Genomic DNA, 21674 nt, shown 5'->3' with positions numbered 1-21674 from the left:
GTATCTAATATTTAGGGACTCATTAATGACAGGAATAGTACCACTAGATTGGTGCAGGGCCAATTTGGTGCCTATATTTAACCACTTCAATACCGGGCTTTAAAACCCACCTCCTTCCCGGGCCTATTCTGGCACTTTTCCTACATGTACAAATCATCATTCTTTTGCTAGAAAATAACTCAGAACCCCCAAACATTATATATGATTTTTAGCAGACACCCTAGGGAATAAAATGGTAGTCATTGCAACTTTTTATCTTGCACCGTATTTGCGCAATCATTTTTCAAACGACTTTTTTTGTAAAAAAAATGGTTTCATAAATTAAAAAACAACAAAACAGTAACGTTAGCCCAATTTTTTGGTAAAATATGAAAGATGAGGTTACGCCGAGTAAATAGATACCCAACATGTCATGCTTTAAAATTGCGTACACTCATGGAATGGCGCCAAACTTCGTTACTTAAAAATCTCCATAGGCGACACTTTAACATTTTTACAGGTTACCAGTTTAGAGTTACAGAGGAGGTCTAGTGCTAGAATTGTTGCACACGCTCTAACGCACGCGGCGACACCTCACATGTGTGGTTTGAACGACGTTTACATACGTAGGCGGGACTTGCGTGTGCGTACACTTCTGAGCGCGAGCTACCGGGGACAGGGGCATTTTAATATTATTATTTATTTTACTTATTTATTTTTTTACACTTTTTTTTTTCAATCGCTTTTATTCCTATTACAAGGAATGTAAACATCCCTTGTAATAGGAAATGTGTGTGACAGGTCCTCTTTAAGGAGAGATGCGGGGTCAATAAAACCCCACATCTCTCCTCCAGGCTGGAAAGAATGAGATTGTGAAAAAAAATTCACAGATCTCATTCAAACTAGCCGCAATTGCGGTTTGTTTACTTACGGGGACCCGGGCGTGACGTCATCACATCGCGCCCGGGCCTCCGACGGTCATAGAGATGACTGGTGACCATCTGGTCACCAGTCATCTCCATGGCAAACATCCGGCGGACGGCGATCATCTCTCCGGGCCCCCGATGGCACGGGAGAGCCCGGAGAAGCACCGGATGGCGACGGGAGGGGGGGGGGGAAACGCCGCTATGATCGTTCTTACGGTGCACAGGATCGCCGCCGCTAAAAAATGATATCTCAATGATGCCTCTGGGTGCAGGCATCATTGAGATATCCCCCCGCAAAGCCCAGGACGTCATATGACATCCACTAGGGATAACAGGTCCCCGTTTTGGACGTCATATGACGGCGTGCGGGTATTAAGTGGTTAAAAAGGGAACAAAGTCTTTACCAAGTAACTATAGACCTGTTAGTTTAACTTCTATAGTTGGGAAGATACTGGATCGAATAATAGACCACATGGATGAATGCTTGCTGGAAACAAACTATTTAAGCAGCAGACAGCATGGATTCATGAAAGACAGAAGTTGTCAGACAAACCTGATTTCCTTTTATGAGAAGGTAAGTAAAACCCTGGACAGAGGCGTGGCTGTGGACGTGGTATATTTGGATTTTGCAAAAGCATTCGATACAGTTCCACACACACACGGCTCATGTGTAAGGTAAGGTCTACAGGATTGGATATAGCAGTTTGTAAATGTATAGAAAACTGTCTGAAAGACAGAATTCAGAGAGTAGTGGTTAATGATTCTTACTCTGAATGGTCTAAGGTTATAAGTGGTGTACCCCAAGGTTCAGTGCTGGGACCCTTACTTTTCAATATATTTATAAATGATATTGGGTCTGAGATCAAAAGCAACATTTCTGTCTTTGCAGAGGACACCAAGCTATGCAGTGGAATAATGTCCTTGCAGGATGTCTCCAATTTACAAGCCAACCTCAATGCTCTGTCTAATTGGGCGACTAAGTGGCAGATGAGGTTTAATGTTGATAAATGTAAAGTTATGCACTTGGGGACTAAGAATATGCATGCATCTTACATGCTAGGGGGAGTACAACTGGGGGGGGGATCTGTAGTGGAGAAGGATCTGGGGGTTTTAGTTGATCATAAGCGCAATAATGGCATGCAATGCCAAGCTGCGGTTTCCAAAGCGAGCAAAGTCCTTTCTGAGAGTGAGAGAGAGGGAGAGGGAGAGGGAGAGGGAGAGAGAGTTTTGCCCCTGTACAAATCATTAGTAAGACCTCATCTGGAATATGCAGTTCAGTTTTGGGCACCAGTTCTCAAAAAAGATATCGGAGTACTGGAGAAAGAGCAGAGAAGGGCAATCGAACTGAAAAGAGGCATGGAGGAGCTCAGCTATGAGAAAAGATTAGAGGAACTGAATTTATTCACACTTGAGAAGAGAAGAATAAGGGGGGATATGATCAACATGTACAAATATATAAGAGGTCCATACAGTGAACTTGGCGTTGAGTTATTCACTTTACGGTCAACACTGAGGACAAGGGGGCACTTTAAGTCTAGAGCAGGGGTGTCAAACTGGCAGCCCTCCAGCTGTTGTAAAACTACAAGTCCCATGAGGCATTGCAAGGCTAACAGTTACAAGCATGACTCTCACAGGCAGAGGCATGATGGGACTTGTAGTTTCGGAACAGCTGGAGGGCCGCCAGTTTGACACCCCTGGTCTAGAGGAAAAGAGATTTCATCTTCAAATACGGAAAGGTTTCTTCACAGTAAGAGCTGTGAAAATGTGGAACAGACTCCCTCCAGAGGTGGTTCTGGCCAGCTCAGTAGATTGCTTTAAGAAAGGCCTGGATTCTTTCCTAAATGTACAGAATATAACCGAGTACTAAGATTTGTAGGTAAAGTTGATCCAGGGTAAATCCGATTGCCTCTCGGGGGGGGGGGGGGGATCAGGAAAGAATTTTCCCCTGCTGTAGCAAATTGGATCATGCTCTGCTGGGGTTTTTGCCTTCCTCTGGATCAACTGTGGGTATGGAGTTGGGTGTATGGGATTGTACTGTGTTTATTTTATTTTTTTGTGGTTGAACTGGATGGACTTGTGTCTTTTTTCAACCTGACTATGCAACTATCCTAGAAGCTCAAGGATACATCTTCATACAAGCAATAATTACTATGGGGGAACTCTAGCAAGCCTTATAATGCATTGATATTATGGGGGAACTCTAGCAAGCCTTATAATGCATTGATATTATGGTGGAACGCTAGCCTTTCACTGGCCATAAAACTCCACACCTTGCGGTTGAGACGAGAGGCCAGATCCGCATCCGGTGTGCTCCACCTCCTGCAGACATGCTTCTTTGCGCCCACCTTAGGATGTGAGCCACTTCGGACGCTGCAGCCAAGCTCCGCGTTCCCCTGATGGTTGACATACGCCACTGCCGTGGTATTGTCCGACTGGATCCTGATTGGGCGAACTTGCAACCTCCTCGACCACGAGGAAAGGCATAGCCCGATTGCCCAAAGTTCCAGGACATTGATCGGCAGACAGGATTCTTTTAGAGTCCAGCGACCCTGGGCCGACTGAACCCCCCAGACGCCACCCCCAGCCCGTGAGGCTGGCGTCCATTGTAATCACTGTCCACTGGTAGGGAAGAAACGACTTCCCGGACCGAAGAGCCGGGGGGGTCTCACCCACCAATTCAGAGAGACTCTGACCAGGTGGCCGATCTGAACCCGATGATCCAGAGACGATGGAGATTTGTTCCATTTGGACAGGATCTCCTTCTGCAACACTCGAGTGTGGAATTGGGCATACGGTACTGCCTCTGCAATTTCTCCAGGGGTAGAAAGACCCTCGCTTCCGAGGAGTCCAGATACTCCAAGTGCCGATTTGGAACCAGGACCGACTTCCGAATGTTTAAACACCCACCCGATGTTTCAGAGGGTCTGGCTGGCTATATAGACACATCCTCCAATTATGAGTCAGAAACTGCTCTCAGAAGAAGACAGTCTAAGTAGCCCACAATGGAAAAACTTCGCTGTCTCAGCAAAGCTAGGATCGGAGCGAGCAACTTGGTGAAAACTCTTGGTGCCAACGCTAGGTCAAAGGGAAGGGAAGAAAAACGATAGTGGTCCTCCCCGATCGGAAAGCACAGAAACCTCTAGCGACTTGCGCAAATTGGGACATGCAAGTATGCCTCCTTGATGTCCAAGGACTCCAGAAAGTCCCCCGGATGGAGCACAGCTACCACCGAAAGAATGCATTCCATGCGGAACTTCATTACCTTCACAAAGGCATTTAGGGCTTTGAGGTCGAGGATGGGACGGACCCCATCCTTTGGGACCACAAACTGATTCGAATAAAAACCCTGAAACCTCTCGTCCAGCGGGACAGGTAAAATAACCCCGCAACTCAGCAAGTCCTGCACTGCCCCTAACAGGGCAGCCCGACGAGCCGGAAGAAGAGGGAGACTTGAGGGAAAGAATCTGTTTGGGGGATAGGAAAGAAACTATCTTGTACCCCGAAGAGACCACCTCGCAGACCCATTGGTTGGATAGCAGGGAGGTCCACCGACCCGTGAACCTGCAAAGCCATCCCCCCACCCCAGTCGAGCGGGGGCAAGTGGCGGATTTGGACGTCGGCTTACGCACCAAGGGACATTTCTGTCCCCCAGCAGAGCTCTTGTCGGTCTGGAAGGGTTTACCTGTGTGCCCTGACTGACGAAAATACTGCTTCTGCGTGGGAAAAGGACTTGGCTTACGACGGGGCTCCTTCCCCTTGGTGGACTGAGGGAGGAGAGTGCTCTTACCCCCAGTGACATGCTTGATAATGTCATCCAGCGAGGAACCAAAAAGCCTTCCCCCTTTGAAGGGTAAATCCGTCAGTGCTTTTTTGGAAGCTTGGTCAGCAGACCAGCATTTCAACCAAAAGGAGGCGGTGCAAAACCACTGCCGAAACAGAAGCCCTGGATATCAAGGGCGCTGCATCCAGTGAAGCATCACAGACATATACAAGGCCCTGGACCAGCTGGTCCGCCAGCCTAATAACCTCGGGAGAGAGTTGGTGCTCATCCACAGTCTGGTGCAAAATCTTCGCCCATTCAGTAAGTGTCTGAGACACCAGGGTTGTGGCCACAATAGGCCGCAAGGCAGACCCAAGCATGGTAAACATGGAGCGGGGTCAGAGCCTCGGACCTCCTATCAGTCTGGTCCTTAAAGGCAGGGGTCCCTTCTATAGGGAGAGTGATCACTTTATTTAACGGGGCAAAGGGAGGGTCTACTACTGGAGAGGCCCACTTTAAGAGGCTTTCCTCAAAGGGGTACCGAACTGCCAGGCGGCGAGGGACTACAAAAGGCCTTCTGTGGCTTTTCCCATTCCTTGTCAATGAACTTTTCAAAGAAGGGTACATAAAAGGAAAAACCTTCAGAGCAGTCTGATTTGTGTGACCCAAAAAAGACAGCCCTCAGCGGATGCCTCAGCAGCACTATCCAGCTTAAGGGAGTCCCTTACAGCACCGTCGTGTACCGACCGAATTGAGGGGGTCTTCCTCACAAGGAAGGTCCTGGTCCACACATCTTCAGACAAAACAGAACCAGGGACCTGAGCCGCAGCCAGATCCGAGTCAAAGCATTCCCCAGGGGATAGCGGGGGAGGGGGCGCTCGATACCCCCCTTACGCCCGCACGCCGCTTCCGCCCTGGCAACAAATGTTTTCAGGACTGCCGACAAAGTGTCCATGGGAACTGCAGGAGCACCAGCTGCGCTGACCGGGGGGTTACCCAGGGGACTCCCCACCACAAGAGGAGACTGTACAGCGCTGTTCCCCGCCCTTAATACACAGCGTGTGTGTGTGAGGAAGAAAAAAAACCATGGAGGTAAAGCCGTGAGGTAGTCTGAGGAGACCAATGCTGCGTGCCGTAGGAACCAGCACTAGAGGCCAAAATCACTTCCAAGATGGCCACCGGACACCGCAGATAGAGCAGGACACAACCACAGTAAAATGGCCGACCGCAATAGTAAGCTGCGCCATAGCGCGGCCACAACAAAATGGCCGCCAATGGGAGATTACAATACAAAGGAAAAAACAGAAAATGGCGCCGGCAAAATGGCGTCGAAACACCGCAACTATGAAGAGAAAGTCCATTAGGGCCTATACAGTGGCAAAAAATATATACTTTTTAAAAACCCCAGCAAATAACTGCAGGCCAGACACACCACAGTCTCCCCCACCCGACAGCAGCAATAGTAATGCAGTAGACGGAAAAAGGAGCAGGGAAGGGATGATAGGAGGACCCCCGAACCCCAGGAATGCTCAGCCGTTCCAACCCGCCTAAGCGGGAGGGATTGTACTTACCTGTCCACACAAGGACCCACTGACGCATTCCTGACAGGCATACAACCTCGTTGGAGGTTGCCGTCGGCCAGGTCCACTGTGAGTGAGACAACACCACAGCTCAGTCATATGTGGACCTTGGAGCAGAAAGGCCACCCCAGGAGTCATGGGGTATGTCGTGGCAGACATAGCCTCTTTGCAAAGGTGTGTTCACGCTTGCTGGCCGGACTGAGGAGACTACAAGGATCTATATCTCCAGCCTGTCTCTCAGCCAACAGTTGATAGAAAATAACATTTTCCTCAGGGAGCTGGGCCCAAAAGAGAGCCATACGTCCTTTTCTATAGGCAGAAAGAAACTGAGGCTGCATGCTGCAGGGAGGAGGGTTATTCCCGTAAAGACCGCCCCCTGGGCGGGGCTGTTCAACTTTGTTAAAGTAACATGTGTTTAAATATCCAACATGTTTCTGCCTAGTCCTCCCCTGTGAACAGGAACATAACCCACTTGTCAAGACTTGAGAAAGCTGTGTCGGTCCATGGACGATAAGAGAAAAAAAAAAATTCTGCTGCACTTAAGGTTTAAGAGCACAGTGGCCTCCATAATCTATAAATGAAGACATTTGGGATGACCAGAACCCTTCCTAGAGCTGGCCATCTGGCCACACTGAGCTATCAGGGGAGAAGAGCCTTGGTGAGAGGTAAAAAACGAACTCAAAGATCACTGTGGCTGAGCTCTAGAGATGCAGTCGGGAGAAAGTTGTAGAAAGTCAACCATCACTGCAGCCCTCGACCAGTCGGGGATCTATGGCAGAGTGGACCGACGGAAGTCTCTCCTCAGTGCAAGTCACATGAAAGCCTGCATGAAGTTTGCTAAAAAAAAAAAAAAAAAAAAAAAAAAAAACACATGAAGATGGTGAGAAATAAGATTCTCTGGTCTGATGAGACCAAGCTAGAACTTTTTGGCCTTAATTCTAAGTGGTATGTGTGGAGAAAACCAGGCACTGCTCATCACCTGTCCAATATCGTCCCAACAGTGAAGCATGTTGGTGGCAGCATCATGCTGTGGGGGTGTTTTTCAGCTGCAGGGACAGGACTGGTTGCAATCAAGGGAAAGATGAATGCGGCCAACTACAGGGATATCCTGGCCGAAAACCTTCTCCAGAGTGCTCAGGACCTCAGACTGGGCCAAAGATTGACCCTCCAACAAGACAATGACCACAAGCACACAGCTAAAATAACGAAGGAGTGGCTTCACAGCAACTCCGTGACTGTTCTTGAATGGCCCAGCCAAAGCCCTGACAAACCCAATTGAGCATCTCTGCAGAGACCCAAAAATGGCTGTCCACCAGCGTTTACCATCCAACCTGACAGAACTGGCGAGGATCTGCAAGGAGGAATGGCAGAGGATCCCCAAATCCAGGTGTGAAAAACTTGTTGCATCTTTCCCAAAAAGACTCATGGCTGTATTAGATCAAAAGGGGGCTTCTACTAAATACTGAGCAAAGGGTCTGAATACTTAGGACCATGTGATATTTCAGTTTTTCTTTTTTAATAAATCTGAAAAAATGCCAACAATTCTGTGTTTTTCTGTCAATATGGGGTGCTGTGTGTACATTAATGAGAAAAAAAAATGAACTTAAATGATTTTAGCAAATCGCTGCAATATAACAAAGCGTGAAAAATTTAAGGGGGTCTGAATACTTTCCGTACCCACTCTATACATACAAAGTACTGTGCAAAAGTTAATTAAAAAAATAAACTTAACCCTTCTATTTATGAAAGCATTCTTAATTTACATAATTTATTCACACCTGCCTTAAATAAATAATATATATATATATATATATATATATATATATATATATATATATATAGGCTGTGGAAATTAACTATTAATTCACCGATTAATCTTACATTTTTTGGATCGATCAAAATTCTTTTGATTGGTTCTCACCTCTCCGCTGGCTTCCGGGCCTTCAGGGAGATCCGGTCACGTCACAGACACCGGCGGGGCCTGCCATGTCCATCTGAAGGGCTCCTTTGCTGTGCCTTCATATCTGCATGCCGGCAGGACCTTACTCTGCCACACGCAAGGGCTGTTACACTTCCCTCTATCAACCTGGGATTCTACAGCCATCCACTGGGAGTTGTGATAGTTCCCTTCGTGGGACATCTACATGCCGACGGACTGATGTTAACCTCTCCTCATCTGGATTCAGCAGTGGTATCGTTGTACATATTTTTATACCAGTATCATACTTAGCTACATGTTTTTATGACTGCTTTTGGTACTGTTTGGTATTACTCGCACCATTTTTACAGTTTATGTAGCTACATCGATTTTATCTCCAGTGCAATATTTATTTGGTTACCTACTTGAAGACTATAAAAGTGTTAATGCTATTCCCATCGAGTGCTGCCTTTGTGTGTTTTTGTATCCTGCTATCCATTTTTCCATGGGTTGGTAGCTGCACTGGGAATCAGCCTGCAAGGAGATCAGCTAAAAGTAGTTGGATCTGTATGTGCGTTATAATTAATCGAAATTAGTCGATTAATAAATAAATACAAATTAAACCGAACAGAAAAATTTTGATCAGTAACAGCCCTAAAAAAAAAAAGTATATATATATATATATATATATATATATATATATATATACACACACACACACACACATACATACATACACATACATATACACACATACACATATATATATGCTCACATATACCATTTACCATTATATTAAGCACACAAAAACAACTCTTCCCTGGTCATTATCAGTAGAGGGAACAATTTAACACAATGAAGAATACACTTACTTGTATTTGATAAGCCGTGCTCCTTGAATGAGTTGAGCTCCTTCATTGGTAAAGTGACATGCAAACAGAAGCCAGTTTCTGGGCTGCACCTTATAAGCAAATCTCATGAACAGCAATGAATAGCAGGTGAGAGCTGAAAGGCAAGTAATATGCATGTCATTAACAAATGCACCATATGAATATAACCCAAAAAAGTCTATTGAAAATCTGTCACCTTCTCTATTTTATTATTGAATCTGTTTTAGTTAGTATGTTCAGCCATCTAAAAAATCCTTCTGTCGTTCATGGACGGACACAGCTTCCTTAAATCTTGACTTCTGGGTTGTTTCGTCTATTAGGAGAGGACTAGGCAGACATGTTAGAGATTTAAATACAACTTTAACAAAGTTGAACAGCCCCGCCCAGGGGTCATAACCCCTCACCCTGCAGCCAGCAGGTCAGTTCATCAAAAAGCAGTAAAAACTTAAAAAGGAGGGGTGGGTGCTGTGTCGGTCAATGGATGACAGAGTAAAGTATTTTACGGCGAGTACAAAAAAAATCCTATTTTCTCTTTTCGTCCATGACGGACACAGCTTCCTTAAAGCGGTAGTTCACCCACAATCCCATGATGTTACCATCGAGACAGGCATTGTAGCGCGAGCTACAGTATGCCTGTCCCGATTTTTTTAACCCCGTACTCACCTCGTAGTCGTCCATCGTAGATTCCGGCTCCCGCGGGGAATGGGCGTGCCTATGGAGAGGGAGGATGATTGACGGCCGGCCCTGGCACGTCACTCTCCCCGAAGACAGCCGGAGTAGGTCTCGGCTCTTCACGGCGCGTGCGCACAGGCTATGCGCACGCGTCGTGAAGACCAAGCCTATTTCGGCTATTTCCGGAGAAGCGTGACGCGCCAGAGCCGGCCGTCAATCATCCTCCGTCTCCAGAGGCACGCCCATTCCCCGGTATCTTCGATGGACGACTACAAGGTGAGTATGGGGGGAAAAAATTCGGGACAGGCATACTGTAGCTCGCGCTACAGTGCCTGATTTAAAGGTAAAAGATAAAAAAATTTTTTTTTTCCTGTCGATAGGGTGAACCCCCGCTTTAAATCTCGACTTGTGGGTTCTCCCCAAGCAGTGTCAAATAAAACTAGGGGTGGGAACAGCAATCAAAACTAACTTCATCCCAAACAGAGCTCCTCAACGGAGGAGTTGCAACCTCAAACAGCCAACTGCAAAACCTTGCGGGCCAAAGCAAGCATCCGAAGATGCACTCGCATCAACCTTGTAAAATTTGGAGAAAGTGTGAACGAACGCTTGATGTCGGAAGCCCAGGAGGCACCAATTGCCCTGGTCGAATGCGCCGTAACAGGAAAAGGAGGCATAGGCCTGGATGACAGTCTGCCTGATCCACTGAGAAATGGTGGCCGACGAGACCGCCAGGCCCTTCTGTGGACCAGTCAGCGACACAAACAGCGAGTCTGACCTCCAGAACGGAGCCGTAGCAGACAGGTACACCCGCAGAGCACGTACCATGTCTAAAGTATTTAGCGCAGCCTCTCTGGAAAGTGACGGCTGAGGACACAAGGGTCAATGTCCTCATTTAGGTGAAAAGCCGAAACCACGGTTTGACAAATTTGCTTGGAATCTAGGAGCCAGTTAAAAAAAAAAAAGTTAGGAGCCAGAAAACGCGCGCCGAGCTCGCACGCAGAGGCGAACGCATATGTGAGTAGCACCCGCATATGAAAATGGTATTCAAACCACACGTGAGGCATCGCCGCAATTGGTAGAGCGAGAGCAATAATTCTAGCCCTATACCTCCTCTAACTCAAAACATGCAACCTATAGAATTTTTTTAAACGTCGCCTATGGAGATTTTAAAAGGGTAAACGTTTGTCGCCATTCAACGAGCGGAAGCAATTTTGAAGCGTGACATGTTCGGTATCAATTTACTCGTAACATTATAAAAAAAAAAATTGGGCTAACTTTACTGCTGTCTTATTTAATTAAAAAAGTATATTTTTCCCCAAAAAATTGCGCTTGTAAGACCGCTGCGCAAATACGGTGCGACAGGAAGTATTGCAACGACCGCCATTTTATTCTCTAGGGCAGGGGTCTCCAAACCCCCGGCCCGTGGGTCACATCCGGCCCGCTTGTGCGTTTTATCCGGCCCGCAGGCCGCAGTGTAAACGCCGTTTTTTTTTATAAACAAGAGAAGCCGAGGCGCCGCGCGGCACCTCCCCTCTTCCCGCCAACTGTTTAAAGTTGCGATCCTACGAGTGACGTCACAGGGGTGGCACCTCCCCTCTTCCTGCCCGCTGCTACACTGGTGGAAGGATCGTTAATTTAAACAGCGGGCGGGAAGAGGGGAGGTGCCGCGCCTGTGACATCATATGTGGAAGGCTCTTTCCTTCAAACAGCCCTTCCAGTGACACCAAAGTCGCAGTCATTATTGGCCGCAATGTTGACCCCAGCATGGTGAACATCGAACGACTCACCGTTTCGGACCTTCTATCAGTAGGGTCCTTAAAAGCAGGGGTCCCCTCTACCAGAATAGTGGTTACCTTGTGCAACCTCGATACAGAGGGGGGGGGGGGGGGGGGATCAACGACCGGGGGCAAAGCCCTTTTTTTTCAAAAGGCGCTCTTCAAATGGGTAACAGGCCACTATGCGAGACCACAAAGGACCTCTGCGGCCGTTCCCATTCCTTATCCAAGAACTTGTCAAAAAAAACAGTTTCATAAAAAGGAAAAACCTAAAAGCGTGGACCGGTTTGAGAGACTCAAAAAGTACCGACCCCTCAGTGGATGTCCCAGCTGTATCCTCTAGCTTAAAAGGGTTTGTAAAGGATTTTTTTTTATCTTAATAGCTTCCTTTACTTTAATGCAGTGCTGTTTTCATGTCCTCATTGTTCGTTTTTGCTCTCAAGTTGCTGTAATTCTTCTCTGATCTCCACACTTCCTGGTTGTCTGTTTCCTGATAACCACAGTGCTGGGAGCTTTCTCTCTGTGGTCACTAACTTCAAGGAGGTGTGATTACTGTGTCTAAAACCCCACAGTAACTCCCCTTTGGATCAGTTTCGTTTTCCAAACCATCACTGCTCAGTATGCTCTGTACAGCAGAGAGCAAAACATGCAAAAACTAAACTAGAAACTACAGGTACATTATATGATTGATTTTTATCTATTTTTAATTGTTTTTAAAAGGAATCAGTCAACTATTATGTCTCTATACCCTGTAAACATTTCAGCATAATTTTTATTTTTTTATTTACAACTCCTTTAACCACTTAAGACCCGGACCAAAATGCAGGTAAAAGACCAGGCCCTTTTTGCGATTCGGCACTGCGTCACTTTAACTGACAATTACGTGGTCATGCGACGTGGCTCCCAAACAAAATTGACGTCTTTTTTTTCCCCACAAATAGAGCATTCTTTTGGTGGTATTTGATCACCTCTGCGGTTTTTATTTTTCGCGCTATAAACAAAAAATAGAGCGTCAATTTTGAAAAATATTCAATATATTTTTTATTTTTTGCTATAATAAATATCCCCCAAAAATATTTATAAAAAAAAAAAAAATAATTCCTCAGGTTAGGCCGATACGTAATCTACCTATTTTTTTTTTTAACCAAAATCGCAATAAAGCGTTTATCGGTTGGGTTTGCGCAAAATTTATAGCGTTTACAAAAATAGGGGATAGTTTTATTGCATTTTTATAAAAAAAAATTTTTTTTTAATACTAATGGCGATTTTTTTCGTGACTGCGACATTATGGCGGACACTTCGGACAATTTTGGCACATTTTTGGGACCATTGTCATTTTCACAGCAAAAAATGCATTGTTTATTGTGAAAATGACAGTTGCAGTTTGGGAGTTAACCACAGGGGGCGCTGATGGGGTTATGTAGGAACCTGAAGTGTATTTACAACTGTAGGGGGGTGTGGCTCTACGTGTGACGTCCTCGATTTTGTCCCCCTATAAAAAGGGATGACACGATCGATGCTGCCGCCACAGTGAAGAACGGGGAAGCCGTGTTTACACACGGCTCTCCCCATTCTTCAGCTCCGGGGACCGAGCGCGGGACTCCAGCGGCGATCGTGTCCACGAGTCCCGCGGCCCCGGAGCTTCGGGTCGCGGGAGCCCACGGCTGGGTACTAGTACAGGACGTACCTGTACGTGGATGTGCCCAGCCGTGTCATTCTGCCGAAGTATATGTGCAGGAGGCGGTCCTTAAGTGGTTAAGGGTGTCCCTTACTACGTTGGTAAGTGCTCCCACAAGTGCTCCGCATCCTCTGACACTCCAGAACAGGGGTCCTGTGCTGCAGCGAGGCCAGAGTGAGTCAGAGCATTCCCCAGGAGATGGCGGGGGTTGCTTTTTTACCCCCCCCCCTTACGCCGCTTCCACCCTGGCAATAAACGACTCCAGGACTGCCGACAATGTATCCATGTGAACCGCAGGTGCAGGGGCATCAGTTGCTGCCTATGGAATGTCAGGGGAAGAAACGTCAACTTCTGACTCAATGCTGACCCACCGACAGCCCTAGGGACAAAGTCAAGGCACTTTGCACAAAAAAAATTCCACCCTCCTTGCTGCACTGACCAGGGGGGGGGGGGGGGGGTTACCCAGGGAACTCACCACCCAGCAAGAGCCTGCTCAGCGCGGTCGTCCGCTCTGCCTCCACACACAGCTTGTGACTAAGGTACTCTGAGGTGATTTGCGCTATTCGCGCCATACAGGAAGCAATCCAGCACTAGAGGCCAAGCCATACAGAGAAAAAAACACTCCAAAATGGCCTCAGAGAAAAGGGCACGGGCTACAAGAAAATGGTCACCCGCAATGAAGACCTGCGCCACAGCGCGGCGACGACAAAATGGCCGCCAATGGGAAATTTCAATGTTGAAATAAAACACGAAAATGGCGCCGGTGCAACCCAAAATGGCGCCCAAGCACACGGAGGTGGACGAGAAGGCCGTAGAGACGTCGAGCGGAGGCTTCCAAGTGACATACCACCCCCCACAGAGAGCGGACAGACGCCTCCACAGCCCCCAAGCAGGATATGGAGTCCCCCTACAGGTATACGCAGCAGGCCCCCGCAAGGGGAGGAGGGGAGAGGAAAGGGAGGACAGAAGACCCCCCAGGAATGCCCAGCTGTTCTAACCTGTCGAAACAGGAGGAACCTTACTTACCCATCCATGCATGGACTTGCTGGTGCGTTTCTGACAGACCCACAGCCGAGCAGTATGGAGTGGCTGTCGGCCATGGTCCACTGTGACAACAGCAGCCCAGTCATATGTGAACCCCAGAGCATAGAGCTCACCGGCCATACCTGGAGCAAACGGGGCATGTCGTGGCCGACCCAGCACGTAGCTAAGGTCTTCTCACGCTCGATGGACGGACTGGGTAGACTACCAGGATCTATATTATCCAGCCTGTCTCCCAGCCAGCAGTTGATAGTAGATCTCAGGATCAAAACATTTAATAAAATAAAAAAAAGTAAAAATTTCATCAGGACTCTGGGCCCAAAGGGAGCCAGGTCCTTCTCTACTAGGGAGAAAAAAAACAGCTGCTGGCTGCAGGGTGAGGGGTTATGACCGAAGGCACCGTCCCCTGAGCGGGGCTGTACAACTCTGTTAAAGTTACATGTATTTAAATATCTAACATGTCTGCCTAGTCCTCTCCCAATAGACGGAACATAACCCAGAAGTCAAGATTTAAGGAAGCTGTGTCCGTCCATGGACGGAAAGAGAAACAATTTTAAAACAGATGGAAACCTTTAGGCTGCATTCACATTTGAGATTTTCAAAGTCGTGTGCGATTTTGTACAGGTCACCAATGTAAAAAGCAGAAAAATGCCTGTAATCTTCCCCAAAGCAGCTCATGTTTTTTTTTTTTTTTAACTTAAAGTGATTGAAAAAAAAAAAAAAACACAACAACCCCATACAAACAAACATGTCATACTTGCCCCCACTGTGCGATACGTTTGGCCGTTTTGGCTCTTCCCTGCAATAGCCAACCCCCCTCTGGGAAGCCCTCTCCCAAGGGGGTTAAGCTTGTGGGCACGCTCCCTGTCATACACGCTACGTCCATAGACACAGCGTGTATGACTCGGTCCCGCCCCCCAGTGGCCGAGTCATTGGATGTTATTAACAGCCGCACTGCCATCAATCTTTCCAATCTATCCAATAAACGTCCAGACTCTGGAGAAGAGTCTCAAAAATATTCCAATTGCACACCTTCATGGAGAGTGGCCAATGAGAAAAGTGGGTGCCGAAGCGATCACCAGCTGGGAACTGGAAAAGCAAACATGTAGATATATTCGCCAGCACACCAAGGATCTTTTTTAAAAACGTCCAAATTTTTTTTATTGCATAGAAACGATCACAAAAAAAGCAACGTTTCAAAGTCAACAGGACCTCTTCGTCAGGCAAGTGATCACTTGCCTGACGAATAGGTCCTGTGCGACTTCGAAACGTTGCTTTTTTCGTGATCGTTTCTATGCAATAAATTTTTTTTGGACGTTTTTAAAACGATCCTTGGTGTGCTGGCGAATATATCTACACATCTGTGAAGAGGACACCGGGGGACGCGCACAGCAGGTGAAAGGGCTCTGGTAAGTGAACGGGGGGGCTGTCATTGCCAGGTGTTTTTTCACCCTAATGCATTGGACGCATTAAGGTGAAAAAATACAAACCTTTACAACCCCTTTAAAAAGGTAGTTTTTAGGCGTTTTCCTTCAGGTGACAAAGCACTCAGATGTGAACAGGTGCCATTGAAAAGAATTGGATTTTGCTTGTTGAGCGTTGTTAGTTTATAAAACACCTGAAAACGCACAGGTGTGAATGCAGCCTTACCAGGATAAAGGGACAGAAATTTCCTTTTTGGACAAAAAGGCAGCAGCTGGTTCACCAAAAAATTGCATGAAAGAGGCCATCTATGTCAAAATGGAAAAACCAACCCTGAACAGGACTGGGCCTTCGGCACGATCGGTCACCTGCATATAATGCCGTTACAACATTACTTGCCCAGCAAACTACAATTCAAATCTTCCAAAATGTAATGAACATGATCAAAATGTGTCGGATTTAAATAGCACCAAGGTATTGGATTACATTTTTTATTTTTAGAACAAATTATCCATTCTTGGACAAAATATCGGTGTTTATGCATTCCATGGTCACTGAGGCATTTTCCTGAAACGTAACCACTTCAATACTGGCCACTTTTATCCCCTTCCCACTCAGGCCAATTCTCAGCATTCAGCGCTGTCGCACTTTGAATCACAATTACGCGGTCATGGAACACTTAGTCCCCCATTCACACCTAGGCGTTTTGTCGCCTGTAGTGTGACGCCGCTGCCGCCAGAGGGTTGGAAACACATTGCCCTCTATGGAGATGGTTCACATCTCCACACCGAACGCCTGTCGCCTGAAAAAAGGTCCCGGACCTTTTTTTCCAGGCGGCGTTCGGGGACCATCTCCATAGAGGGGCACATCCTAGGGGCACATCCAGGCGGACAATCGCGGCGTTTTGTCGCCGCAAATCACGGTACAAAACGCCGCTATTCGCGGGACAAAACGCCGCGATTTCGTCCGCCTAGATGTGAATGGAGCCTAAAAGTGGAGGTTCCCCCTAAAAAAAAAAAAATTAACAATACATTCGGAAGACTGCTTACACTGCAGGTAGGCTGGCTTTTTTTTTTTTTTTCTCCGTACATACCTTGATATCGCCGTTTCATCCCTCGGCTTCCGGGTAAGAGTCTTGTGGGGCTGGACGTTCCTAGTTGATCGACGTTCCTCCGACCGACGCATACTTGACGTCACGACTTTCCGAAAGAAGCCGAACGTCGCTGCGCAGGCGCCGTATAGAGCAGACTATACGGCGCCTGCGCAATGACGTTCGGCTTCTGTCGGAAAGTCGTGACGCGCAGTATGCGCCGGTCGGAGGAACGTCAATCAACTAGGTCCAGCAAGACTCATACCCGGAAGCCGAGGGATGAAACGGCGATATCGAGGTATGTACGAAAAAAAAAAAAGCCAGCCTACCCACAGTGTAAGCAGTCTTCCAAATGTATTTAGAATTTTTTTTTAGGGGGGAACCACCCCTTTAACCAATAAGAGTGTTATTTTCTTCACACAAATAGAGCTTTCTTTTGGTGGTACTCAATCGTAAGTTTAAAAAAAATAAATAAAAAAAAATCGTAGTTTCGGCAAGACCCCTTTCACACTGGGTGGCTTTGCAGGTGATACAACGCAAAAAATAGCACCTGCAAAGCGACCTGAAACAGCCGCTGCTGTCTCTCCATTTTAAAAGCCCCAAGGGCTTTTTACACTGGAGCGGTGCGCTAGCAGGACGGCAAAAAAAAGTCCTGCTGGCAGCATCTTTTGGAGCGGTGTGTATACCGCTCCTGCCCATTGAAATCAATGGGCACCGCGGCTATACCGCCGGCAAAGCGCCAAATAGCACCGCAAAATTGATGGTAAAGCGCTGCTAAAAATAGCTCTGGTCTGATGAGACTAAAATTGAAATTTTTGGCCAAAGAAAACGTTATGTTTGGCGCAAACCCAACACACCACCCAAAGACCACCATCCCCACAGTGAAACATGGTGGAAGCAGCATCATGCTTTGGGAATGTTTTTAAGCAGTCAGGACTGGGAAACTGGTCAGAGTTGAGGGAAAGATGAATGGTGCTAAATACAGGAATATTCTTGAGCAAAACCTGTACCACTCCATGTGTGATTTGAGGCTAGGACAGAGGTTCACCTTCCAGCAGGACAATGACTGCAAACACACTGCTAAAGCAACACTGTGGTTTAAGGGTAAACATGTAAATGTGTTGGAATGGCCTAGTCAAATCCAATAGAAAATCTGTGGTCAGACTTAAAGATTGCTGTTCACAAGTAATAACATGCAATGCCAAGCTGCGGTTTCCAAAGCGAGCAAAGTCCTTTCTTGAATTAAGAGAGGTATGGACTCCAGAGACAGAGATATAATTTTGCCCCTGTACAAATCATTAGTAAGACCTCATCTGGAATATGCAGTTCAGTTTTGGGCACCAGTTCTCAAAAAGGATATCGGAGAACTGGAGAAAGTGCAGAGAAGAGCAACCAAACTGATAAGAGGCATGGAGGAGCTCAGCTATGAGGAAAGATAAGAACTAAATCTATTCACTCTTGAGAAGAGGAGAATTAGGGGGGATATGATCAACATGTACAAATATATAAGAGGTCCATACAGTGTACTTGGTGTTGAGTTATTCACTTTACGGTCAACACTGAGGACAAGGGGGCACTCTTTACGTCTAGAGGAAAAGAGATTTCACCTCCAAATACGGAAAGGTTTTTTCACAGTAAGAGCTGTGAAAATGTGGAACAGACTCCCTCCAGAGGTGGTTCTGGCCAGCTCAGTAGATTGCTTTAAGAAAGGCCTGGATTCTTTCCTAAATGTACATAAAATAACTGAGTACTAAGATTTGTAGGTAAAGTTGATCCAGGGTAAATCCGATTGCCTCTCGGGGGATCAGGATGGAATTTTTTCCCCTGCTGTAGCAAATTGGATCATGCTCTGCTGGGGTTTTTTGCCTTCCTCTGGATCAACTGTGGGTATGGAGTTGGGTGTATGGGATTGTATTGTGTTTTTTTATTTTGTTTGTTTATTTTTTTGTGGTTGAAATGGATGGACTTGTGTCTTTTTTCAACCTGACTAACTATGTAACGAGTGCAAACCATCCAACTTGAATGAGTTGGAGCAGTTTTGCAAGGAGCAATGGGCAAAAATCCCAGTGTCAAGCTCATAGAGGAGACTTATTCAAAGTGACTTGGAGCTGTGATAGCAGCAAAAGGTGGCTCTACAAAGTATTGACTTTAGGGGGGTAAATGGTTATGCACATTTCTTTTTCTGTTATTTTGTCCTATTTGTTTGAGATATATATATATTATATATATATTATATATATATTATATATATATATATATATATATATATATATATATATAAAAAAAACAAACACACACAATCTTCAAAGATGTTCTGTAAATTAATGATGCAAATCCTAAAAACAATCCATGTCAATTCCAATACAAAAAGTGGAGAGGATCCATGTAGTTAAAAAAAAAAAAAAAAAGGCAGAAAAGGCGCACCTCATCCCAATGAAATAATGTATAGGAGGGAAGAGTAGTGGGATTATAGCGGAGCCAAGTTATTGAGATAACATAACAGTAATGTTCATTATTAAAATATCATGAAATATAGGAATCACATCATGTGATTCCTATATTTCATGATATTTTAATAAATAATTACTGTTATGTTGATATCTCAATAACTTGACCGATATGGGTTTCTCCCTGGCTGATGCCGATATTTAGAAATCGATAAATGATGCTGATTTTTGCGGCCGATATTTTAGGCCGATTTTTTTTTTTTTTGGCAGGTGGCACTGATAGGTGCCACTGGCGCGTGGCACTTACAGGTGACACTGGCAAGTGCCACCGATTGGCGGGTGGCACTAATTGGCACTGGCAGGTTGCACTGGATGGAACTAATTGGCACTAGCAGATGGCACTGATTGGCAGGTGGCACTGAATGGTACTGGATGGCACTAGTTGGCATTGGCAGGTGGTACTGGCAGATGTCACTGATTGGCACGTGGCATTAAGGTGACACTGGCAGGTGGCACTAATTGGCACTGGCAGATGGCACTGGTTGGCATTGGCAGGTGGCACTAGTTGGCATTAGCAGATGGCACTGGCAGGTTTCACAGCCCGTAATGTAGCTGTGTGAAACTCTCTCTCTCTCTCCATACAGTTTCACATGGTGCTGGAGGGAGAGGGGCTCAGATTCATTGTGATGTTGGAGGTGGGCGGGCCCCAGCAGCTATCCAGCCAATGATCTCATCCCATTGGCTGGTGTTGGACAGCTGAATCCCGCCCACCCCGACATCAGACCGTGCCAATGACAGCTCCCTTGTCTCTCTCCTTAGTGTTTCACAAACACGGCGCTGCTCTGCAGACAGTGTGGAGAAGGGAGGAGGAACCCCATGTTCCTTCTCCACACTCTGCTGATGCAGATATGTTAAATATCGGCCACATTTGGATAATAAAATCGGCCGTTGCCGATTTCTCCAAAATGACCGAATATCGGCCAGCCGATGAATCGGTCGACCTCTGGACTTGTTGTCACCAAGCTTCACACAGTAGATGATACATTATCATAAAAGTTTAAACACAGGACATATTCTCACAATAGCAGGCTCCAGTAGGAGTAAGCCAGTCTCCTACATTGTACAGAGGCCAATGTGATAGCTCTTTCAATTAACATGTTGAGTTCAGAATCAAACCACCAAGAATAGTATTTACATAGATCCTGGGAGATATTGTGAATAAATATGGAAAAAGTAGCTCATGTATAGTGGCATGTAGTTGCCATCATCCCTTGTATCAATTAGAAAAACTGTATACCTCTGGATTGGTGGGATTTTTAAGGCAACAAAAATGTATGTGACCCTAGTTGTCACATACATTTTTGTTGCCTTAAAAATCCCAACAATCCAGGAGGTATTCAGTTTTTCTAATTGTGAATAAATATTACTGTCCCATTTTAAGTAATCTAAGATATATTTTCTTAGTCACCCTGTGCCCAAAAGCGACTCCCGTCACAGTTATATAGGGGATCACTTCCTGTCCAAGGACCTTTGGTCTACCAGTGTCCATTCACCTGGAGATGGAGAATAACCCAGTAAGGAATAAATAGCCCCACTCAGTGTCCCGTGATGTACGAAAAAGAAAACCCCTGTTCATCTTACCGGTAACAGTATTTCCAGGAACCTTCTAGGACAGCTACGAGAGACGATTGGCTCTGCACTCCACAGGAAACACAAATCAGATACAATTTAAAAAGGCCCTGCGCTGACAAGCCATTCACCTCTGCAGCTAGGGGTTCGGATCCCGGTCTCGGCTACATGTGAATAGAGTTTGGTGGTCTCAGCCCGGCTCCCGGTGGGTGTGCAATGCGAGGTAAGCCTGCGCTTAGTACGCCCACCCCCCCTCCCACAAAAAACACCACACTTACACGCACTCGAAATTGGGTTAACATGCACGCACTTTGACCAATGCGGTCTCTAAAAAGAGAGGAGAAGGACTAACAGGGCTGGTTGAGCGGGCTAGATCCTCTCACTCCCTTAAAGGGAGTCCCTCTGCCCAGTTGGGCTTCAAAGCGGAGCAGGTAGGGCGGGCTATGTGGGAGGACCCCCTCACACACCCGCCATTGCAACCCGGGGCATGGAGAAAGGTGGCAGATTGCCTCTGGGGGAGGCCTGCCTACTCCCAACTCCTGCATTCCGGCCCCTCTCTCGAGTGCATGCGCAAAGTACACTTTAAAAAAAAAAAAAAGGCCCCATCCCTTTCCTCTGACCCTCAGTTGTTTAGAAGATCAAGTAAAAATCCACCAAGGTGCACTTGGCAGAGGAAAACACAACACCACTAGGTGAAAGTAAAATAGGGTGCGAATATAGACTCTGTCCTGGAAATACCGTTACCGGTAAGAATGGGGTTCCCCCGACCTTCCAAGACAGCTACTTGAGAGGATAAGCAAGATACTAAACCTTAGGGAGGGACAACCGCCTGAAGCACTTGCCTACCAAAGGAGAGGTCCTGGCTGG

General features: G+C 46.4%; 1 protein-coding gene across 2 annotated transcripts in view; it reads right to left on the bottom strand.

Annotated features, from left to right (window-relative positions):
• MPC1 (mitochondrial pyruvate carrier 1) overlaps window positions 1-21674 on the bottom strand; it is a 130312-nt gene that overhangs the window by 29877 nt on the left and 78761 nt on the right. Inside the window, exon 4 of one of the 2 annotated variants that reach the window (XM_040350720.1) lies at window positions 9036-9168. In XM_040350720.1, the coding sequence (XP_040206654.1) occupies window positions 9036-9168 (133 nt within the window). Of the gene's footprint in view, window positions 1-9031; window positions 9169-21674 lie in introns of those variants that run through there. The other variant, XM_040350721.1, reaches the window with a different exon arrangement.

This window comes from Rana temporaria, chromosome 4, assembly GCF_905171775.1.
Source record: "Rana temporaria chromosome 4, aRanTem1.1, whole genome shotgun sequence".
NCBI classification, from domain to species: Eukaryota; Metazoa; Chordata; class Amphibia; order Anura; family Ranidae; genus Rana; species Rana temporaria.
This window is presented reverse-complemented; position numbering and strand designations above follow the sequence as displayed.